This window comes from Gymnoscopelus braueri (assembly GCF_963280865.1).
Source record: "Gymnoscopelus braueri genome assembly, chromosome: 23".
NCBI classification, from domain to species: domain Eukaryota; kingdom Metazoa; phylum Chordata; class Actinopteri; order Myctophiformes; family Myctophidae; genus Gymnoscopelus; species Gymnoscopelus braueri.
Window position 1 is genome coordinate 27775157 of NC_137625.1, and position 23662 is coordinate 27798818.

The 23662-nt window shown below is 40.3% G+C and overlaps 1 protein-coding gene across 6 annotated transcripts; it reads left to right on the forward strand.

Annotated features, from left to right (window-relative positions):
- The first annotated feature begins 319 nt into the window (after positions 1 to 319).
- On the forward strand, positions 320 to 22792 carry mdm1 (Mdm1 nuclear protein). Of its 6 annotated transcripts, none has more exons than XM_080420828.1 (18): positions 344 to 392; positions 490 to 563; positions 1799 to 1898; positions 4307 to 4390; positions 4492 to 4653; positions 5552 to 5646; positions 5877 to 6008; positions 8758 to 8883; positions 9093 to 9211; positions 10409 to 10472; positions 11350 to 11382; positions 13219 to 13532; positions 14605 to 14802; positions 15824 to 15906; positions 18305 to 18399; positions 18821 to 19037; positions 19300 to 19347; positions 19868 to 20858. In XM_080420828.1, the coding sequence occupies exons 3-18, from the start codon at positions 1802 to 1804 to the stop codon at positions 19975 to 19977; spliced, it is 1977 nt and encodes a 658-aa protein (XP_080276954.1). In that variant the 5' UTR covers positions 344 to 392; positions 490 to 563; positions 1799 to 1801; the 3' UTR covers positions 19978 to 20858. The 6 variants fall into 6 exon arrangements, with proteins under 6 accessions (XP_080276956.1, XP_080276954.1, XP_080276957.1 ...); XM_080420831.1 differs by having other exon boundaries at positions 359 to 392; positions 490 to 559; XM_080420829.1 differs by adding an exon at positions 21710 to 22792 and having other exon boundaries at positions 382 to 563; positions 19868 to 20008.
- Positions 22793 to 23662: the final 870 nt, after the last annotated feature.

Below are 23662 nucleotides of genomic sequence, written 5' to 3' on the forward strand. Positions count from 1 at the left end.
GCCGATCTACAAGCCCACAACGCTTCACGTGTGAGGTGTTAGCAAAAGTTTGAAAAAAAAAACGTGATTATGGTTGAAGTCATATCGCCTAACAGCCCTAGTTGATTATTATTTTTATTATTATTGGACTAAATATTAACATTACAATTACAAAATAACAGGACAAAATGCAGTTACAATACTGGAAAAATAAACGGAAAGAAAAAATGTATTAAATAAGCTCGAGGTTATATTGCACATAGTGCTTTGACCACGCCTGCGCACGCTGGCGTCGCTTCGCTGCCATGGCAACCGTCGGTGGCTTAAACACCCCGGAAGTGTTCTGCTGTCAGCTCAGCTGCTAGTTTAACAGTCTGTCTGTCTGTCTGTCTGATTGAAGGTTGAACTTGAAGGTAAATAGCTCATATAACATCATGATCATGCTGTTTATGAAACATTTAAGGTGAACAAGTGAGACAATCGAGGTTTTATTCAGTTTATTTCACACAGAATGAATGGAGCTCTAGGGTCGTGTCGAGTTTGAAGCTCTGCTAGTGCGTATGGGACACGGGACTGCACTGTAAGTAAGTAGCCAAGGCTTGTCTGTCACAAGCGTCACGGCGCAACTTGTTCTTGTTTTTTTTTATTTTCTCCATTTACTACCCATACATCTACATAAACGTTCACATCTCAAATATAAAGTGCTTACCCCACGGCCACGGATGTTACAAGTTAAAACGGGTGGGTCTAAGTACCCATATCTTCCGTATTGTTCAATAAAAAGCATTTTAATCCGATCGGCGACCATTTTCTCATAGTTATAATTTATCAGAGTGTAATACACCTCCAAACCCGATAGGGGCGCATGATTGAAAGCATAAGGAGAAAATTCTAAGAAAATGGCCACCGATCAGATTAAAATGCTTTTTTATTGAACAATACGGAAGATACGGGTACTTAGACCCAGGCGTTTTAACTTGTAACATCCAAACACATTGCTATTTGCTATAGTCTCTATAGCAATTACTGAATATAGAGCTTTATCCTTTTACAAAATACTTACTCTACCTTTTAAAGTAATTCCTTTCCAATAACTATATATTATATGATTCTGAAAAGGGCATTATGCAAAATGACTGATTCTTATACATTCTTATGTATTAGATTCTTATACATTTGACTTAAGTAAGGTTTTGAATGCAGGACTTATACTTGTAACAAAGTAATTTCTACACTGTTGCCCTGTGTTTACATAACAAAACAATGAATACCTTTTTGACCCATCATTTCTCCAGCTGTTATTTGAAAAAAAAATGATGTATTTATTGTTTTGTTATGTAAACGCAGGGCAAAGTTGCATACTATACTAAATCAAGTAATCTTCTGAGTAATTCTCCCCCATGAATATAAAGTATGAATTAAGACTAATGTCCCTTGACATTAGATAACCAATAAGCATGCAACTGAACTGACTTGATAAATTGACTAAGCAGCTGACCAGAGTTAACGTGTGATAGACTAATGTTATCTTTTACAATAAAAAAGAGATTATTTGATGATTTGACTGCTTGTTATCGATATCAACCTGTTCGACTCCAGTCTATCCGGTGTTGTGTGATGATGGATTAATTATAATCAGCTTTATGCAGTTTACTGTGCCACCACAGCACAATCAAATACATTAATGAGATTACCCTTGTCATCAGCGCAGCCAGCTATTACACTATAACACATTCCATGTGTCCTCTCTCAGAGTTAAATGGTTACGATACAGGACCAACTGTAGTGGTTGTTCGTATTTTTCTTCTTCTATTTCCAGGGGATGAGTGAATACCAGAGGAGTTACACATCGTTTGGCTCCAGAAGTGTGTCTCCCCAGCGAAGCCTCCCAGTGGCTGGCATCCGCTCTAAACAGAGAGGTAAACGAACACTTTTACTGGCTACTCGTCTGTCAGGCCAATAGGCTCTATGCACAGCAGCCATATTGGAATCGTTTTTTTTACTTCCTTCACAGATCTTAACAATGATATACTAATGAAGGCTCTGTTCCATTCTGGTCAAACAGAGTCAGGGTGCTGATATTGTGCATGTTGGCTCACTGGAAACACTCTGCTACACCAGTGGGTCTCAAAGTGTGGTCCAGGGACCCTCATGGTTCCTTGAGGGGGTTCCAAATGGGCCCTTACAACTGGAACCAAATGGACCCGTAAGGGTGGTCCTTGAAATCAAAACGTTTGAGAACCACTGTGCTACACTTAAAAGGAACAGAGCCTTCATTAGTATCATTGGTAACACCTGTGTGAAGGAAGTAAGGAAGGGACCCAATTTATTTCCAATATGGCTACTGTGCATAGAGCCTATTGACATGGAAACATTTGGGACGGCAGAATCAATGTTTCACCACTTGAGTGTGAATATCAATATACAACATAAATTTAATAAATTTAAACCACAACACCAAAACCTAGCCAGGCCACACCACTTTTCACTCAATTATTGTACTTAAATACAGGTTTAAATTCCCCTTTTTAAAAATGTTGGCCCTTGTGTGATAACGCCTGCAATCAACGCCACAATCAAATATTTAAAAAAATCTATAATCTCTACATTGAAACTATACACACTCTAGGATGGTCTACAAATGACTGGCTGCCATCTGTCTACATAAAATGCTTTCTAAATTTCATTTTAGCCTTCGCATTGGCCTGCAAGGTCGTCAAGGATTGGGCAAGATTTAGGGCCTGTGTCCGCATAAAGTGTTTTATGAGCGGAGGAGAGCTTTCCATGTCATGTCCAGAGCGTTTATTGATGCCTGTTAACGTTTTAACCTGTCAACCGTTGCTGAGCTCGAACGTTATTATCACAGATAGCTTAGCTGAAACAACGGTAAACATCAGGCCGTAAATGACGTGTTATTGTTTGGGCTGTCATGATTATGACATTTTTATTTGACGATTAATTGTCATACAGATGATTGTGATTAGCGATTTAATTGTGTGGCTTTTAGGCTTTGTAAACAAAAGTTGCACGGGGCAGATATACATGTCTACAGGAAGCATTTTTTGAGCTGCCAGCGTCAGCGTGCATTTCTATGGGAAGACACTCAGGAGCTCACCTCTTCCCAGGCGGAGCACCCTGAGTGCTTCAGCCATTAAATAGTTAAACTTTTGGAGAGGAGCGCTGCTCATCAATTTCACGTTTGATCCTCCTGGCTGTGTCAACAACTAGGCCTGTCACAATTATTACATAATTGCCTAATCGCAATTATTTGAGATAATCGATAATTTGCATAATCGTCATAATCGTTTCCATGTTGAGAAAGGTTCATACATTTTCAAAAATAGTGGAAATAGCAGATCTACAAGCTCACAATGCATCGCATTGTAGATCGGCTATTACCACTATTTTGTCAAAAGAATTTGGTTATAGAATATTAAATATGGCGTATTTTGGCCATAATAGATTATTCATTGTGATTATTGGTGTCGGTCATTGTCAGTCAATTCTTTGTGTATTTAGGTTTTTTGGCATATTCCCCTTATACTCTGTTGCGTGCTGCAGGTGTCATGCACCGAAAATAGCAGATCTACAAGATCTGCTACAACGTAACATGAAAATAACATTCAACTTTAACCACTTCAACCCCAGCATCCATATTCTGGGGGGAACATTCGCCCAAAACAGCCGATCTACAAACTCATGCGGCACCCCTGGACTTGCTTCATGGCACCTTAAGGTGCCACGGCACCCACTATGAGAAACCATGGTGTAATATGCTATGAGAACGAATACAAGAACGCTTGCCCCAAAACACGCTCACCACCAGGTATTCCTAAACGTAACCTCAGTAAAACGACGTATGCTTAAACCTAACCTTATTCCTAAACTTAACCTCAGTAAAACAATGCCTAACCCTAAACTTATTCCTCAGTAAAACGAATACAAGAAACGCTGGGGGCGAGGGTTCCACAGACAAAATGGGGGCGAGCGTTCCGCTTACCATGATAACCACTGACGCCTTGCCAACTTGGCTGGCTCGCTCGTAGACGCGCGTGGGCACTCGCTCGTCTAGCGGCTCGCTCGGGCACGATCCTCAAGGCCTCGATGTCTGCGCACCTGGCTTGTTAAAAAAAAAAGTCACCAACGCAGGACGTTGCCTGAACGAGTGTGCTGCCCAAAAATCCATGGGAATCGCATACACATGTTTCTGCATATGGATGAAATAACATTACAGTATATTGTTTGCTTTCAAAAACATACAATCCCTATTCAACAAATGGGGTTTTCACCTACTTGTCTGTCTGTCTGTCTGTCTGTCTGTCTGTAGGTGTCAGTAGAGAACCTCAGCTTGCCTCCAAGAAGAAGTCTGTCATGTTTCGTCCTCAGATGTCTGCGATCTGGGCTCCTAACGGTAACACAACTACATACATAACACCACCTAGCTGACACAAAAGAATATGGCATCGGTCTATACTAGTGTGTGTGTGTGTGTGTTGTGTGTCTGTCTTCCAGGAGTTGTATCCAGGAGGCAAGGAGCACAGCAGGAGGCCAGCCCAGAGAGGAGACACCCTCCTCTGGACAGCAGAGCTCCCACATCCTCCCCTGGACAGCCAGCCTCCAGGAGGCCAGCAGCAGAGCAGGAGGCCGGCCCACTTTCGATCAGTGGTGGAAAAAGTACTCAATTGTTTTACTTAATAAGTAAAAGTATCAATACTGCAATGTAGAAATGCTCCGTTACAAGTAAAAGTCCAGAATTCAAAATTCACTTGGGTAAAAGTACAAAAGTATTGGCATCAAAATGTACTTAAAGTACCAAAAGTAAAAGCACTCATTATGCAGAATGTCCCATTTCAAGTTTTCAAATCTATACAAATCTTTTGAAAATAGCAGATCTACAAGCTCACAATGCGTCGCATCGTGACACATTGTGAGCTTGTAGATCTGCTATTTTCAAATGGCCGAAATGTATACAGAGCTGAAGTGGTTAATGTAGGTTTTGTAATAATAATCAAAATCTACAAAGTAACTAGTAACTAAAGTTTTCAAATAAATGTAGTGGAGTAAAAGTACAATATTTGGATCCAAAATGTGAGGGTAAGAGTAAAAGTATTGGAAACTCAAGTAAAGTACAAAAACCTCAAAAGTGTACTTAAGTAAATGTACTTAGTTACTTTCCACCACTGGTTTTGATCTACACTCAATACATTAGATTGATGTAATACAAATACAAAATACATATACTGTATACTATTGAATGTTTTGTCTTAATTTCAGATTAAGGCGTACAAGCAGTAAATTCACTACAGAACGTGCGCCTTTTTTAATGTATTACAACTACTACTACTACTGTTAATACTACTATTACTAGTAGTACTACTATTGCTGCTGCTGTTAAAACTACTACAACTACTACTACTACTACTACTACTGTACTACTACTACTACTGTACTACTACTACTGTGAATACCTCTACTACTGCTATTAAACATGTTTTTCTTACAGCACCTTTCATACAGTAGGTAGATTGATCCACATTGCGGGTGTAAATAAACATTCTCCTCTCTGGTAAAGTCACCCCCCGGCCCCGCCCCTCTGAGCCACACGGCCAATCACAGCCGCAGGCAACGTTGACCACTGTTCATGGACAGCAGCCTGTGGCCAATGGGGTGAGCCGAGATATTCAGGTTTAGAATAGATATTACATGATAACAGTGCAGTACACATTATATCATTCAGTACACATCATCATATTGTGTGTGTGTGTGTGTGTGTGTGTGTGTGTGTGTGTGTGTGTGTGTGTGTGTGTGTGTGTGTGTGTGTGTGTGTGTGTGTGTGTGTGTGTGTGTGTGTGTGTGTGTGTGTGTGTGTGTGTGTGTGTGTGTGTGTGTGTGCGCAGTGTGCCCTACGGTGGAAGGCTGGGTTGAGGTCAGGAGGTGAAAGGTCAAAGTTGCGGAGGTCAGAGTATCACAGACAGTTCACCTGGAAGACGGCAAAGCATGCTGGGTCGCCATTACTAAATGCTCAACAGGTAACTAACAAATGTCTCAACAAATGTCTTAATTTTTCTGAAACACTATTGTTGCTATATATCAGTGGTGCTCAAACTTTTTCATGTCAAGGACCCCTAAAATTATATGTATTTGGCCGCCGATCCCCATCAAAATATGTTGTTCCAGGGACCCCCAGAAGCAAAGATTTGGGTTAAAAATGTTGTTTAAAAAAAAATATACGTATTCAAAGATTTGTATACATTTTTCAAAAATAGCAGTTCTACAAGTGCCGAGCTACGAGCTTGTCGATCTGTTATTTTTGAATAGCCAAAGTATAAAAATAATGGTTATAGCTAAAAATCTAAAATGACACAGATGTGTTCCCGGTCTAAATGGGTTTAACATAATTTTTTTTTTGGTGGGTTGCCAATTTCAGCCGATATCCAATGTTTATTAAAGAGCTGGAGAGATGGGGAAACCCCTGTTACTGGAAAACAAATGGAAAAGGTCTATCAGAATATAGAGCTATTTAGCACTTATAAAACAAACCTGCACCTGCAGCTCACTAGCCTCTTTAACCCCCGACCTTACCCTAACACTACATTTAACAACTTCACCTGCTATCTCACCTGTACTCACAGCTCATAATACTATACATTAATATTAACTACTACTATGCAGTTGTGGAAAAAGTACTCGCATGTTTGTTTTACTTAAGTAAAAGTATTAATACTGCAATGTAGATACTCTGTTACAAGTAAGTCCGGAATTCAAAATTTACTTGAGTAAAAGTACAAAAGTATTGGCATCAAAATAGAAAGTAGAAAGTACTCATTATGAAGACTGTGCCATTTCACAGGTTTCAAATGTATAAAAGATATTTTTAAAATAGCCGAAGTTTAAATAGGGCTGAAGTGGTTAATGCATGTTTTGTAATAATAATCCAAATATTCAAAGTAACTAGTAACTAAAGTTGTCAAATAATTATATAAAGTACAATATTTGCCTCTGAAATGTAGTGGAGTAGAAGTAAAAGTATAGAAAATTGAACATACTCAAGTAAAGTAAAAAATACCACAAAATTGTACTTAAGTACTGTACTTAAGTACTGTCCACTAGATGGTGCAAGAGGGCTGGTGTCTGCTGTGCCAAAACCATAGACCAGGGTTTCTGACACAAGAAGTGCCATGTTTTTATTTTCTTGATAGTCAGTGTGTCATATCAACATTAAATATAAGTGACCACATCCAAACACAATATTTCCAACATAATAAAATTTGAACAGGAGACCCCCCACCCTTATAAGCACTTGGAATGTAGGAGTTAAGGCATTACATTTTGTTTGATTCGGTTGCACAGATGAATATTATGAAAAAAGCAGATCTGCTATTTTCAAATTGTTTGCCTCTTTCTTATACTATTTGACAATTTGGCCAATATTAGACCAGTTTTTATAGTATAGTTTATTGATTACTTTTGATGCAAAAATTGTCTTTTTCTTTTCTTTCTTTGTGAGATACTTAAAAGCCCTTAAATTGTCACTGTCATCTGGGGACAGTCCCCAGGGGCCTCAACAGTAAACCAACCAACATACAGTATAAGTGTACAGGGTATCTGCACTTTTCTAAAGTGACGATTTAAGGACTTTTAAGACCTTTTATAATAATAATTGAAAAATAAGACCATTACCGCGTCAAAAGTAATCAACAAACTATACTATAAAAAAATTGTCAAACATTGGCCAAATTGTCAAATATTACCTAAGAAAGAGGCCAAAATTGTGAAAATAGCCAATCTGCTATTTTAACCATTTTATACTGGGAAGGCATCTGTGTCATTTTACATTTCTTTGGCTATTCAAAAATAGCAGATACGCGCTATGAGCTTGTAGATCTGCTACTTTTTAGTTTTATCCTGAAAATGAGTGCAAATCTTTGAATATATATATTTTTTTTTAAGCGAACATTTGTAACTAAAATCTTTGCTTCTGGGGGGTCCCTGGAACAACATATTTTGATATGGGGGTCCGCAGCCAAATACATATCATTTTGTGGGGGTCCTTGTAATGAAAAGGTTTGAGCACCACAAAAAAACATGTTTTTTCAAAAAATAACTGCTTCCCCAGAAGCAAAGATTTGAGTTACAAATGTTCGCTTTAAAAAAATATGTATATTTAAAGATTTGCAAAAATTCTCTACATTTTTCAAAAATAGCAGATCTACAAGCTCATAGCATATGAGCTTGTAGATCTGATATTTTTGAATAATCAAAGAAATCTTAAAATGACACAGATGCGTTCCCGGTCTTAATGGGTTAACAAATGAGGACCCAGAGGAGTTTGGGAGCCAGAGCACAGATGGCCTCTACAGTATGTGCAAATTTGAAATAGACTCTAATTCAGTGATTCTCAAAGTGGGGTTTGGGGACCCCACAGGGCTCCAGGTGGTCCCCAGCAAAATGAGGTAATATAGCATCAAAATCAGTTTAGCCACTTTAGCCTAATTTACACTATATGCGAAAATAGCCGATCTACAAGCTCACAACATGGCGCATTGCGACGCGTTGTGTGCTGCTGTTTTTGAAAAATCTAATGTTTGTCTCTTATGAGGGTCCCTGGCATAACATATTTTCACATGGGGGTCCGGGGCCAAATATGTATTAAATTGGGGGTCTCGCCAATGCTGATTTGACAGCATGGCCGCCGCAGCCCTGGCTGCGCTCACTCGCTCGTTGACGGCGGGTTTAATTACTGTTTAATTTGACCCCTGTGTGACCTTTGACCCCTAGGTGCTGCACTCCAGCAGCAGGGTTGTCCCTCCCTTTAAGAAGAACCCTGTTGCCATGGAAACCGAGTATAGGCGGAGCTTCCAGTGTCAGACCCCGCCCAGGGGTCATCGTCTTCGAAAACACCTGGTGAGAACAGTTGAGCACGCATGCACGCACGCCACATGCACATGCACACACACACACACACACACACACACACACACACACACACACACACACACACACACACACACACACACACACACACACACACACACACACACACACACACACACACACACACACACACACACATTTACAATACATAGTACATGCACTTTCTCTCTGTATCTCAGGAGAGGAAGAGGAGGGAGGTACCAGAGGTGAAGCCCCACCCACAACAGGAACTGGAAGCCCCACCCCCCCAGTCACCCCAAAAGACCACACCCCCTCCTCATGCAGCTGATGAGAACAGGTGTGTGTTACTAAGCGACCTACCAATGTTAATCCACAAATCATAATCATAATATCGCTTAAGCCATTAAGACCGGGAACGCATCTGTGTCATTTTAAGATTTCTTTGGCTATTAAAAATAGCAGATATAGAAGCTCATGGTGTGGCAACGAGTGCCACGCTATGAGCTTGTACAGTAGATCTGATATTTTCTTTTTAAATTGTGAAAATGTTGCGCCAATCTTTGAATATGTATTTTTTAAAGCATTTTTTTTTAAATATCTTTGCTTCTGGGGAATCTACTGTCTTCTAGATCCTAATCAGTGGTTCTCAAACTTTCAAAATTATATGTATTTGACTTACTAAACCTTTTTTTTTTATATTTAATTTTAAAAGAAAAAAAAACTCTCTCTCACACTTATGCCAGTGTGCCAGTGATCACCCTCCCTTGTGCCAATGTTGGCACCCGTTCCTAAGGTTGCCTCCCCCTGATCTATGGTATCATGTGTGTGGTGAGCCTGTACTTTAGCTGTAAGTTCATGTAGGCATAAAAATAGATGGTGTTTGTAGCCATAGTAAATGTCACCAGGGAGGGGGGGGGGTGGGCACTTCAACTGAATTCACTATGGGACACCACACTGTGTTAACCCATTAAGACCGGGAACGCGTATGTGTAACCACTTTAACCATTATTTTATACTTTGGCTTTTCAAAAATAGCAGATATACAAGCCCATAGCGTGGCACCGAGTGCCGCACTACGAGCTGGTAGATCTGCTATTTTTGAAAAATCGTTTAAGTGAACATTTGTAACTCTATCTTTGCTTCTGGGGAGTCTACAAATGTCTCCTGAATCCTTTTTTTGAATGAAAAAAATTATGTTGCTACAGTATAATATCAGTGGTTCTCAAACGTTTCCATGTCAAGGACCGCCCAAAATGATGTATGTATGTATTTGGCCGCGGATCTCAAAATATTTTGTTCCAGGGACCCCCCCCCCAGAAGCAAAGATTTGAGTTTAAAATGTTCGCTTTAAAACAATATATATATTCAAAGGTTTGCACAAATTGTCACGATTTTTTTTGAATAGCCAAAGAAATCTAAAATGACGCAGATGCGTTCCCAGTCTTAAGGGTTAATCCGGGCCTGTCTGTCTGTCTGTCTGTCTGTGTGTCTGTCTGTCCGTTAACCTGTCTGTCTGTCTTTTCTGTCTGTGTAGGATGTCGAAGACTGAGTACCTGTCTAACTACCGTTCTCCTGTATTGACAGAGGACATCCAGCGGGTCAGTAATGTCCTACTTTATACAAGACTATATACATGTAATATTCAACTATGTCTACAAATATATTCACCTAGAATTAGATCAAATTATAAATATGGTAAATATGGTATGGTAAAACAAACACACACACACACACACACACTACATGTATGTGTTCAAGCCGCTTCGCGGCCCTCACATCTATGTCGCAGACTGATTTGTTTGTGTCTGATGCCATGACGACACATTGAGGTTAGACAACACACTCCATATTTGGGCGTAGCTGCAATTTAATAGTGACATGAGGCGTGAAGGCCTCCCATAAACCAATTAAGACCGGCAACGCATGAATGCATATTATGAATGTATATTCAAATTTGCACACACTTTCACGATTTTTCCAAAAATAGCAGATCTACAAGCTCGTAGCGTGGCACTCGGTGCCGCGCTACGAGCTTGTAGATCTGCTATTTTTGAATAGCCAAATAAATCTAAAGTGACACAGATGCGTTCCCGGTCCTAATGGGTTAACCAATTCTAATATAGGGTACTACTTCGGCTTGTAGAGTTGCTACTTTTGTGTGACACTGAAGTATGACAAAGTACGGCGTTCGTTTACAAAAAAAATCATAAAGAGTTGAAATATTGAGGCAGAAGGTTTCTGCCTGACAGCAACGCTATGTAATTGGAAAGATGACTATATAATCATTGACAAGTGGCCCTGACATAAGTGTGGTAATCCACTGAGAGTCGTATGGTTACTGAAGAATAATGCACTCTGCAGAAACAAGACCATCCATCATGTTTATTTGTGAGTATTTCTGTCTACCTCTCTGTCTGTCTGTCTGTTTGTTTGCCTACTACCTGACTGTCTGTCTGTCTGTCTGTCTGTCTATAGGACAGTGACCAGGGATATTCTTGGTACAAAGAGGTAAACCCTGTGTGTGTGTGCATGTGTGCACGTGTGCGTGCATGTTTTGTAGTAACTAATAACTAAAGCTGTCAAATAATTGTGGTGGAATAAAAAGTATAATATTTACCTACATTTAAAGTATCAAAAAATCAAAATGCAAAAAGTAAAGCCAATGTACCTCAAAATTGTAGTCAAGTGCAGTACTTAGTTACTTCCGACCACTGGAAACAATACAGGCTGAAGAAAAGGCAAGTCAGGGTAAAAAAAAAACATTACCACCAATGGGGATTTTTGGAATGTACAGAATCTACCATTTCAGTTAAGTTACTCAGTCATATCATCCAGTCAGGAATTCCACTGAGCGACTACTTTAACTTCACCTTACCTCACTTACAGTTTCTCCACACCTGTGTACGTGCGCATTTGTGTGTGTGTTACTGAGAAGTCAGTGCTGAGTCTAAAACCACAGGCTTCAGGGAAATGAAACTGTCTTAGTCAGTGCATCGTGTGTGTGTGTGTGCGTGTGCGTGTGCGTGCGTGTGCGAGTGTGTGCATGTGTGTATGTGAGTGTGTGTGTGTGTGTGCGGCATCTAGGTTAGGAAGATTAAAGTCAAGACTCTATTCTCCAGTAATAACCCTAACTCAGCACAACAGTATAGCATTGCTGTTGGGTGGAAAACCCGTGCATAGTATGTCAACGTTTTATGTTTTTTTTTTGCTGATTAATGCTGCAACAACTTATGAGTTGTGAGCTTGTAGATCGGCTATTTTTTGCAATTTTGGAAAATGTTTATAGTGAAAGTGAAAGTGGTTATGTGTGTCTGTGGGTTTTTATATATACTGTATTGAACCAATGAAAAGTATTAGCAAGAGGTTTAGACTAACTAATAACTAATTGGATCCATTGGAATGCAGGTTATTTTTTCCATTTTCTGAAGTAACGTTTTCCACTCGATCGTGACGAAATAATGTCATAAGATCGTTATAGTATAATATTCGTTGCTGTCTGGCAGAAAACTCCATTTTGACGCTTTTGCATATTGTTTTCATAAATCAGTGCTATTGAACACCCTTTACGTCTGTGTGTTGGTAAAAAAAAAGGATTAAAAAGTGCTTCTGACAAAACCAGCTAACTCCATTGGATCCTCAAACTTTCTGCTAAACCAGCTAACTCCACCAAAGGGGGCGGAGTTAGCTGGTTTTGCTGACTCCAGGCTCCACCCCCTTTTGACCTCCAACCTCATTGTGAGCTTGGAGGTCCATTCAGCTGTTCTTATCAATGATGAACAAAACCTCCTAACTCATTTCCTTTTTTCCTGAAAAATGAACATGTTGGAGGTAGCTGGTTTCTGCCCGACAGCAGAGATATATGTATATATACATGTATATATGTGTGTGTATGTATGTGTATATATATATATATATATATATATATATATATATATATATATATATATATATATGTGTGTTATGTCCAAAAAATAATCTGTGTTCCAAATGTATTAGTCACAGTGCGGCACTGAGTGCCGCGCTATGAGCTTGTAGATCTGCTATTTTTGAATAGCCAAAGAAATCTAAAATGACAGAGATGCGTCCCCGGATTGAATGGGTTAATTTGCAGATAACAGGCATTCATTTACAGATACGAGGTTTCTGCCCTACAGTGATGATCGGTATCGGTATTATAGTGTGTGTGTGTGTGTGTGTGTGTGTGTGTGTGTGTGTGTGTGTGTGTGTGTGTGTGTGTGTGTGTGTGTGTGTGTGTGTGTGTGTGTGTGTGTGTGTGTGTGTGTGTGTGTGTGTGTGTGTGTGTGTGTGTGTGTGTGTGCGCACGTGCGCGTGTGTGTTTTGTAGGTACAGGAACTGCGAGAGAAGGCTTCATCGTACCGTCGCAGGGCCTGGGGAACTCACTTCTCCAGAAACCACCTCAACCAGCTGCTGTCAGAATACAACTCACTGTGGGAAGCTAGTGACACACTTACAGACACACACAGTGACACACTTACTGACACACACAGTAACACACCGACTGACACACACAGTAACACACCGACTGACACACACACCTCTGAACACGGCAGTAATGTGGCTGGTGACCCTGATGAAGATGATGATGATGTGAGAACCAGCAGCAGCAGTCGGTCTGTCCAACCACTGGACCTGACCAGGTGAGAAACAGTGGTGTAAAGTAACTAAGTATATTTACTATTTACTAAGTACTGTACTTAAGTACAATTTTGGGGTATTTTTTTTTACTTCACTGGAGTATTTCAAAATGTCTGTACTTTTACTTCTACTCCACTTCATCTCAGAGGCAAATATTATACTTTTACTCCACTACAATTATATGAAAACTTTAGTCACTAGTTACTTTGTAGATTGTGATTATTATTACAAAACATACATTAATGTCCCATTTCACATGTTTTCAAATGTATAAACTGTATAACAATCTTTTGAAAATAGCAGATCTACAAGCTCACAATGCGTCGCATCGCGATGCATTGTGAGCTTGTAGATTGGCTATTTTCAGATGGCCGAAATGTATATAGGGCTGAAGTGGTTATCCTACCAGGACCTCTAGTACTGCTGGTTTTCTATCCTACCAGGACCTCTAGTACTGCTGGCTTTTATATCCTACAAGTAAGACGCGCGAGCGCGGGAAGCGAACGCAGCTCGAAAATAACAATAAGAAGAATAGAAAGGAATGAGCAATTGTAGAGAAGTGGGTGGTACAGTGAAATTAGTGAGAACAGGGCCGCCACAAGAAGGCTCCATACCGCTAGCCCCATTCTCGTCTAAATGCTTTTAGATGTGTTATTTTTGACTGTAGCTGCTATATTTCTCTCAGAGGAGTGTAATTAGTCACCCAGGGGCAGGCGGATTTCAGCCACACTGTAGTGCACTCTGGCGCACTTTGGTGGCTGAACACAGGCAGTGCACGCACACAATACTGCACACAGACAGACAGACAGACACACAACCCGAGCACGGTTTCATAGTAAGCTCCACTTCCGCTGCGTTCGCAACCAGGACCTCTAGTACTGCAGGTGGACCAGTGGCTGGTTATTGTGTGTGTGTGTGTGTGTGTGTGTGTGTGTGTGTGTGTGTGTGTGTGTGTGTGTGTGTGTGTGTGTGTGTGTGTGTGTGTGTGTGTGTGTGTGTGTGTGTGTGTGTGTGTGTGTGTGTGTGTGTGTGTGTGTGTGTGTGTGTGTGTGTGTGTGTGTGTGTGTGTTAAAGGGTTAGCAGCAGTTCCGGTGTTTCTAGCAAGAGTGGGTCTGGAGACAAGTCACACACATGCACTGACAAGAACAGACAGCACAAACACACACAACAACACACACACAGCGACAAACACACACACAGCAACACGGCCATGTGTCCTGGACCGCCTGTCTCCAGACGACTGGCCTGGGGAGAGATGGAGCCGATAGATGAGTATGTTGATTGTTGAAACCTTCATCACTATCATATCAGAAACCTCTTATCTCCATGTTTTAACTTCTTATGCTTTGTTGTTTTGTTTTGTAAATTAGTGCCCTACTTCATACTATAGGGTCAAACTAAAAATTGCAGATCTACAAGCTCAAAATGCGTCACGATGTTTTTCCAACCTGGGAACCTCCCCCCTGTCGGGTGATAAGAAGGCTTGTTAGCTCTCATGCATTGAAGGAGGCATGAGCTCGGCTCTGGGCTCTCCCTAGGCTGGACAGAGGGAGTGTAGCGCCCAGGATAACTTAGATATTTGGCACTGGGTGGAAAAAAATGGGGTTGCAAAAATCGTAAAAAAACCCACTTGTTTTGCGTCACGATGTGCCACGTTTTGAGCTTCTGAAGATCTGCTATTTTTGAATTTGAATCCTGAATAGTGTTGGACATTATGAGTTTTCCACACGACAACAATGCTGTCTTCATAACAGCCAGATTAACATCATCATTACATCTTCATCACAGTCATATGTAGATTATGACAGCTAATCGATATTAGATCATTTGATAAAACATAATCGATTAATAATTAATCCCTACTTTGGGGCATTTCGTGGCACCGAGTGCTGCGCTATGAGCTTGTAGATATGCTTTTTTTGAATAGCCAAATAAATCTTAAAATGACACGGATGCGTTCCCGGTCTTAATGGGTTAAATAGGCAAAAAGTTTCAAAAAATTTAAAAAATAGCTGAACTACATCTACAAGTTCACAACGCGCCACAGTGGGACGCATTGTGAGCTTACTTTAACTTTTATTTCTTCAAATTTAAGCTTTTATTCAATTAATCTATAGAATAATCGCTAAGAAAATCGTCATCATGATGACTAAATAAATTGTTGACATAAACAACAATTCAATAATCACTGTCATTAGTGTTGTTCAAATATTTCTTGGAACATCATTACTAATCTCCTGATGCAATGTGCGTGTGTGTGTGTGTGTGTGTGTGTGTGTGTGTGTGTGTGTAGAAAAGAGGGAAGGTTACCTACCCCCACACTGAAGGTCCGACCAGTTCAGAGAACTCATCACGACCGAACCACCCCTGCCACTGGTACACACGACACACACACACACACACACGCACACGCACACGCACACGCACACACACACGATTGATTCACCAGAAGCCTGGATGGCTTGATTCTAGGCTTAACTCTCTCAGTGCCACGCCCCGAGATATCCCGAGTTTTTCCCGAGTACCCTCCGTGCCAGCACGAGAAATCCCGAGTTTTTACTTTTGACTGTGGTCGCGCTATTCTGTTTATTTTTCATGATCACTTTCGCTTCCTGACTCCTTCAGACTCATTGGGTTCCGGTTTCATGACGCAGATTCCGTTTCCGGTTCTCATTTTTTTCCCGCGGTCATTTTCGGCCAGAATAGGGAAAGTCACGGTTTTTCACACGGTATAAAAAGCGAACGGAGAGGTCCACGTCTACTCTCTTTGGTCTGGGTGACGATCAGTCATCGTAGTCGTGTATCGCATCGTAATTTAGCCCGATCAACGATTGTCGAAAATGTCAACATCCGGTTATGACCGGATGTGACGTGAGCCTGTTTGGGAGGGGGCGAGTGAGCCAGCGAGGTCATCAATGTGTCGATTTGTTGCTCTCTACTGGTAGAACTGTATTATGGGTTTAAAAACCCTATCAGATCATTTATTTGAATGAAAAATTACAAAATTAAAAAAAAAAAAAAAACGCAAATTGCTGGCACTGGGGGAGTACTTTATGAAAATACTCTTGGCACTGAGAGAGTTAAAATAAGTGATATAAATATTTTTGGAAATCTCTCAGGGAAACATTAATGGCCTTTTTTTTTGTGGAACCACAAAATGGCCGTCACTGCTATGCCCTATGGGGGTTTCTGTTGGTTTCTTGACGGAAACATGTGGTTTGGATTTTATATATCACTGGATTGGATAATGTTTACTCCTCCCCAAAGTAAGAACATCATTTTTGTGGAAATATTTCATATTGATGGAGTAGAATTCAACTTAAGTCGCTGCTTCTTTGTGAATGTTTGTTTGTTTGTTTGTGTATGTCGGACTTCGGTGTTGATTATAGCGTCAGCGTTTTGATGCCATCTTGGAATAGTTTGCATCATTTTAATCACAAGACCTGTACCTTTTAAAATGGTATATAGCCTGCCTACGTAGGTAGGTGACACACACACACTTGTGTACACTTGTTTGTTTGTCTGAAATGCAACAAAAAAAAAACGTTCCACGGGAGGGACGGCGGAAACGTCCCACGGGAGGGACGGCGGATTGTTAACAGGTTTGACTCACCTTTTCACTGTAGAGGCCTCATAGGTTCACTTGGTGTGTGTGTGTGTGTGTGTGTGTGTGTGTGTGTGTGTGTGTGTGTGTGTGTGTGTGTGTGTGTGTGTGTGTGTGTGTGTGTGTGTGTGTGTGTGTGTGTGTGTGTGTGTGTGTGTGTGTGTGTGTGTGTGTGTGTGTGTGTGTGTGTGTGTGTGTGTGTGTGTGTGTGTGTGTGTGTGTGTGTGTGTGTGTGTGTGTGTGTGTGTGTGTGTGTGTGTGTGTGCGTGCGTGCGTGCGTGCGTGCGTGCGTGCGTGCGTGCGTGCGTGCGTGCGTGCGTGCGTGCGTGGGGTTTCTACTCCCTCCTGTTGTGACAGTGTGACTGAGTTCTTGTTGTCCTAGTCCAGTCTTCTTTGTCTTGTCCCATGTTTTTCTCTTGTCTCTTTCTTCGGACTGCGCCAGTGCGCAGTGTAATAACTGGATTGGGGGGCGCACTACAAATCCAGAACCTATGAACCTAGTAAAACCTATTTATCGGAAAACACATTTTTCAAGGTTTTAAAGAAAAAAATACCATGTAATTTTTAACACTTTTTAAAAAAAATATTAATGTTATATTAGCATTCAAATCGTAGTGTTTTCAAAACCCTCCCGGCCCACCAGTGGGCCCCGCCCCACAAGTTGGGCCCTGCTGTCATACAGTAGACAGTATACATCTCACCTGTTGCTGTGGGGTTGCATGCTATTGTCACAACATTGAAATATTCGTGTACATGTACATTAAAGGGATAGTTCACCCCCAAAATGACTTCTTTTCTATCAATTACACACCCCATGAAGCCTTGAATTCATGGAGATATTTTTGTTTCTGTCACATTCCTAAGACAATAATTTGATGACGGCACTGGCTCCGGTAGGAGACACAAGCATCTCTCCGCCGGTCATCAAATTATTGGCTTAGGAATTCGACAAAAACTAAAAAATCTCCTTAAAGGCTCTATGGGGTGTGTAATTGATAGAAAATACGAAATATTTTGGGTGAACTATCCCCTTAAGTTAACAGAGATAATGCTAATGTTTGGAGTTTGTTTTGCTTGATTTCCACTGACATGAAAACCAAACTGAAACCAAACCTGAGTCAAACAGTTGAACATGAATTAGAACATGTAGTTTGTTTGTGTGTGGCATAGGGGGCGCTATCCTGGTGTCTCCTCCTAAACAGACAGGGGCAACTGACCCCCCCATCGAAAAACCTCAGTCGCCTTTCAAATACATGGGCTTACAGGTAACACACACACACACACACACACACACACACACACACACACACACACACACACACACACACACACACACACACACACACACACACACACACACACACACACACACACACACACACACAATCAGAGGCAAATATACTCCACTACAATTATTTGAAAACTTTAGTTACTTTGTAGATTTTTATTATTATTACAAAACATACATTAACCACTATAATACATTTCAGCCATTTGAAAATAGCAGATCTACAAGCTCACAATGTGTCGCAATGCGACGCATTGTGAGCTTGTACATCTGCTACTTAAGCTTCTTTCCACCACTGGTTATTACACTGTATACATTGCATGATGTGACCAACCCAGTTTATAATATGAAATTACAACTCATTTATAACATATTAATCATTCTTACCGTGTTCTCAGCAAACGAGCGTTGCTGCAGGGATGGCCACCGTGGACCCCCTCCCTCTTAGAGAGGAGGGGGCGTGGCTAGAGGACAGCCCCACCCCTAAGCCCTCGACTCGCTCCACCCCCAACCGTAAATCCAGCTCTAAACCAATGAAGATGAAGCAGGGCCCTCCGGTCCCGCCCCCTCACGGAATCCGAGGGACCCTGAGAGACCCCGAGTTCCAACATAATGGTAAATAATGTTAATACTAACACCAACCCAACATCTTCTCCTTCTTCTTTCGGTTAGTTCATTTCGCTCATCTGTCAGTAGACTTGAGTGAGGTGCTGGAGCCAAATGGACACCAAATGAACAATTAAAGGGAGCCTCTGCACACTCAAAACTGCGCAAAATCAGATTTCTTAATTTTTTATATTTATAGCAAGCTTTTCGGAGGTGTGAAATCAATGTCTAACACCTGTATTCCTCTCCGCTCCTCTCCTCTCCTCTCTAGGGGAGTTAGGTTGCAGGATACCAGGAGCAGGATGTGGATCAGATGAAGGTATCTGTGTTTCATCTAGTTAACGTTATAAATGCTTATACTACCTCTAGTACTGCTGGTTTTATATCCTACCAGGACCTCTAGTGCTGCTGGTTTTATATCCTACCAGGACCTCTAGTACTGCTGGTTTTATATCCTGCCAGGACCTCTAGTACTGCTGGTTTTATATCCTACCAGGACCTCTAGTACTGCTTCTTTTTTTATCCTACCAGATCCTCTAGTACTTCTGTTTTTTTAAATCCTACCAGGACCTCTAGTACTGCTGTTTTTATATCCTACCAGGACCTCTAGTACTGCTGGTTTTATATCTTGCCAGGATTGCCATATGGTTTTATATTATTATATTTTTAAAAGTACCACAGGACCGGAGTAAGATTTAATTGACAGATTTCTACTTTAATTGTCACAAATTTTTATTTCAGTACTTATTTAATTAATTACTGTACATCACAAAATAAAACATTACTAATTCACATCGTTCCTTTTCTTTTCTTTTCCCGTCTTTCCTTCCTTTGACCAGATGACCGCTTTTCTGTGTTGTCATGGCGATCGGCTGCGTCCTGCTCGGAGGCCTCGGAGGTGTTGGAGCGCACGCAGAGGAGACGAGACAAGTTCTGGGGCAAGAAATGACCTTAACCCTGGCTGCACTGTTTTCAACACTGTCAATATGTTTTTTTTTCTTTCAGATTTAATGTCCGTGAACATTCATTTCAGTCCGAGCTTTCTCAGCCCATTTTACAGTGTAGACTAGAGTACCGACACTCCGCAGAGCTTGCACTAAAACGAATAAAGCCTAATACAGCACCGTCTTGAAATCACAGACATGTAGAGTTGCCGAATGGGTGATGTGATCAGGACTTTCAGGGAGGTAGAGTCAACGTCGCACCATAGTGTGTTGTGACCTTATAGATATGCTATTTTCACTATTTTTGATATTTTTGGAAAAGATTTTGTTTAGTTTTTTAAAAATTCTGAAATTGTTTAGATTTTTTTGGGGGGAAAATAAATTAAAATAAATAATGTTAGGAATTAGGAAACCTAAAAACTATGGGATATTTAGTACCTGTGATGCATAAAAATGGGTCCGCGACCCCAAAAAATGGACCATGGTCCATGACCCCATTGTTTGGGAAACACTGTGTATACTCTGTATAAAAAACAGATTGGTCATTATAAACCAATATGTTCCCAGCATCTGAGCTGGATTTAACTACATGGAATGTATTTTTTAAACTAATAACCGTCACTACATTTAACTTGAATTTAAGACGGTTAAACTACATGCAATTAGATTTCAAACTAATAACTGTCACTACGTTTAACTTGAATTTAAGACGGTTAAACTACATGCAATCAGATTTCAAACTAATAACTGTCACTATGTTTAACTTGAATTTAAGACGGTTAAACTACATGCAATCAGATTTCAAACTAATAACTGTCACTACGTTTAACCCATTAAGACCTGGATCTGTGTCATTTTTAGATTTGAGCTAAAAAGCATTATTTTACACTTTGGCTATTCAAAAATAGCAGATATACAAGCTCATAGCGCGGCACCGAGTGCCGCGCTACGAGCTTGTAGATCTGCTATTTTTGAAAATTCGTGAAAATGTGTGCAAATCTTTGAATATATATATTTTTAAAGCGAACATTTTAACTCAAATCGTTGCTTCTGGGGGTCCCTGGAACAAAATATTTTGATGGGGGTCCGCGGCCAAATACATATAATTTTGGGGGTCCTTGACATGGAAAAGATTGAGCACCACTGATATAGAAACATAAGTTTTTCAGAAAACTGTTGGGATTTAGGAGACATGTAGAATCGGCTTGGGTTAACTTGAATTTAATAGTTGTGGTGAAATGTTCCTCATTACCTCATCCTGTGCTGTTGCCACGGTGACAGCTTCCTTCCACGTTGTCGTCATGGGAATTAGGTGCATGTGTGGGTTTTGGGTGCTGAGTAATAATGTAACCTTAACCCATTCAATCCGGGAACGCGTTTGTGTGATTTTGGCTATAACCATTACTGTATACTTTGGCTATTCAAAAATAGCAGATAGCAAATCTGCTATTTAAAAAAAATCTTGAACATTTGTGCAAATCATGAATATATATGTTTTAAAGGGAATATTTTTGACTCAAATCTTTGCTTCTGGGGGGTCCCTGGAACAAAATATTTTCAGATGGGGATCCGCAGCCAAATACATATCATTTTGGGGGGTCCTTGACATGAAAAAGTTTGAGAACCACTGAAATAGCAACATATGTTTTTTTTCTGAAAACTGTTAGGATATAGAAGACATTTGTAGATGTGTTCCCTGATTGAATGCGTTAAGTCCTTGATGTGATGACTTCAAAGGAAATCTAGAAGAACATGATGTGGTTGTCGTCTCGCCTCTTGGGTCAGCAAAGCTTGCGGAGTAAGTTGCAACCTCTACTCCGATGACCTGCTGAAACGTTCTTGTTTCACTGTTTCAAACGTTGTCAGTTTCCTGTGCTATTTATTTCACAGCCTAGCCTTTTCATGTACCCAGACAGTGACAAAAACCGTGTCAATGAGCGTTTGAGCAACACTTTAATGGCGACGATGTATTGTAGCTGCCCACGCTTGGTGTGATGTTTTGTAGCTTTGTCACCGCTAGTCAACATTACATTAGTCAGTGGTGGAAAAAGTACTAAAATGTTTTACTTAAGTAAAAGTATCAATACTGCACTATAGACATATTCTGTTACAAGTAAAAGTCCGGAATTCAAAATGTACTTGAGTAAAAGTACAAAAGTATTGGCATCAAAATGTACCAAAAGTAAAGGTGCTGATAATGCAGAATGTCCCATTTCAAGTTTTCAAATGTATAAAAAAGATGCTCACGATGCGACGCTTTGTGAGCTTGTAGATCAGCTATTTTCAAATGACCTAAATATATAGAGGGCTGAAGTGGTTAATATATGTTTTGTAATAATAATCAAAATCTGCAAAGTAACTAAAGTTTTCAAATAAATGTAGTGGAGTAAAAGTACAATATTTGCATCCGAGATGTAGTGGAGTAGAAGTTGAAGTATTGGAAATTAGAAATACTCAAGTAAAGTACAAATACCTCAAAATTGTTTGCCAGTACAGTACAGTACGTAAATGTGTTTTGTTACTTTCCACCACTGGCAATAGTGATTAAATTTTCTGTGTGTGCGTGTGTGATATTCAGATATTTTTTGGCAGCTTTGTTTTAAATTATTATTTTTGAAATGCAAATGTGTGTTTAAAAATGTCTGTATAGATCATCTAATTTTGTATGAGAAACGTTTTTGGTGTGTAGTCCCAGTAATCTAGCTGATATTTCATGAAGCTATCAGGTTAAACATGTACAGTAGTTATTTTTGAGTACCATAAGGGACACAAGGCTGTAACTTTATGGTGTAATGTTCTTTAAATTGATACACTTTTATAGCTGACCAAATTATCAAATATTTTATTTTTGTAAAATTATTCAAAGCACATGCACTCTGTTTATGTATTATGAATTAATTCATTAGTTGTGGTAATAAAAACATGAAATGAAATTGCTGTGTGTGTGTGTGTGTGTGTGTGTGTGTGTGTGTGTGTGTGTGTGTGTGTGTGTGTGTGTGTGTGTGTGTGTGTGTGTGTGTGTGTGTGTGTGTGTGTGTGTGTGTGTGTGTGTGTGTGTGTGTGTGTGTGTGTGTGTGTGTGTGTGTGTGTGTGTCTGTGTCTACTCCTCCCGCCCGTCGGGGCACAAGCCTCCTCAACCTCATCTAACACAGTTCTTTATAGTCCACAATGCTCTTCTAAATGTTCATATAAGGTATGTACTAAAGATAAGAGAGACACATACACAGTTACACAAATACACATAGCTGATACAGTGAGAGTAGCACTGGGGGAAACAGGTCAGCTGTTAGATTGACAGCTGTAGCTGAGTTGGAATTAGCCCTGGTTCAGAGCGTTAGTGAGTTCCCTCTAACGCCCTGGAAGACCCCTCGCTCTGCGCATGTACAAGGAATTCCACTGCCCTGCCAGCGCTCAAGAGTAGTGAAAATAAACAAAACCATTTCGCAAACCGAAGCAAAGGCTGTTTTGTGTTGTTGAAAGTCTATTCTCCGCACTGGGGAGCCTCTCAGCACCCCACCTACTCTGTAAAATACACTTTATGGGCAGAAAATAAAATATGTCAGCGAGACGGAAATTATTTTTATTTACTCCACAGTGCCCTCTACAGATTTTGGTTAATGGTAAGTTCAAATCCTCCAGATCTGTAGAGGGCACTGTGGAGTAAATACAATTTATTTCCGTCTCGCTGAC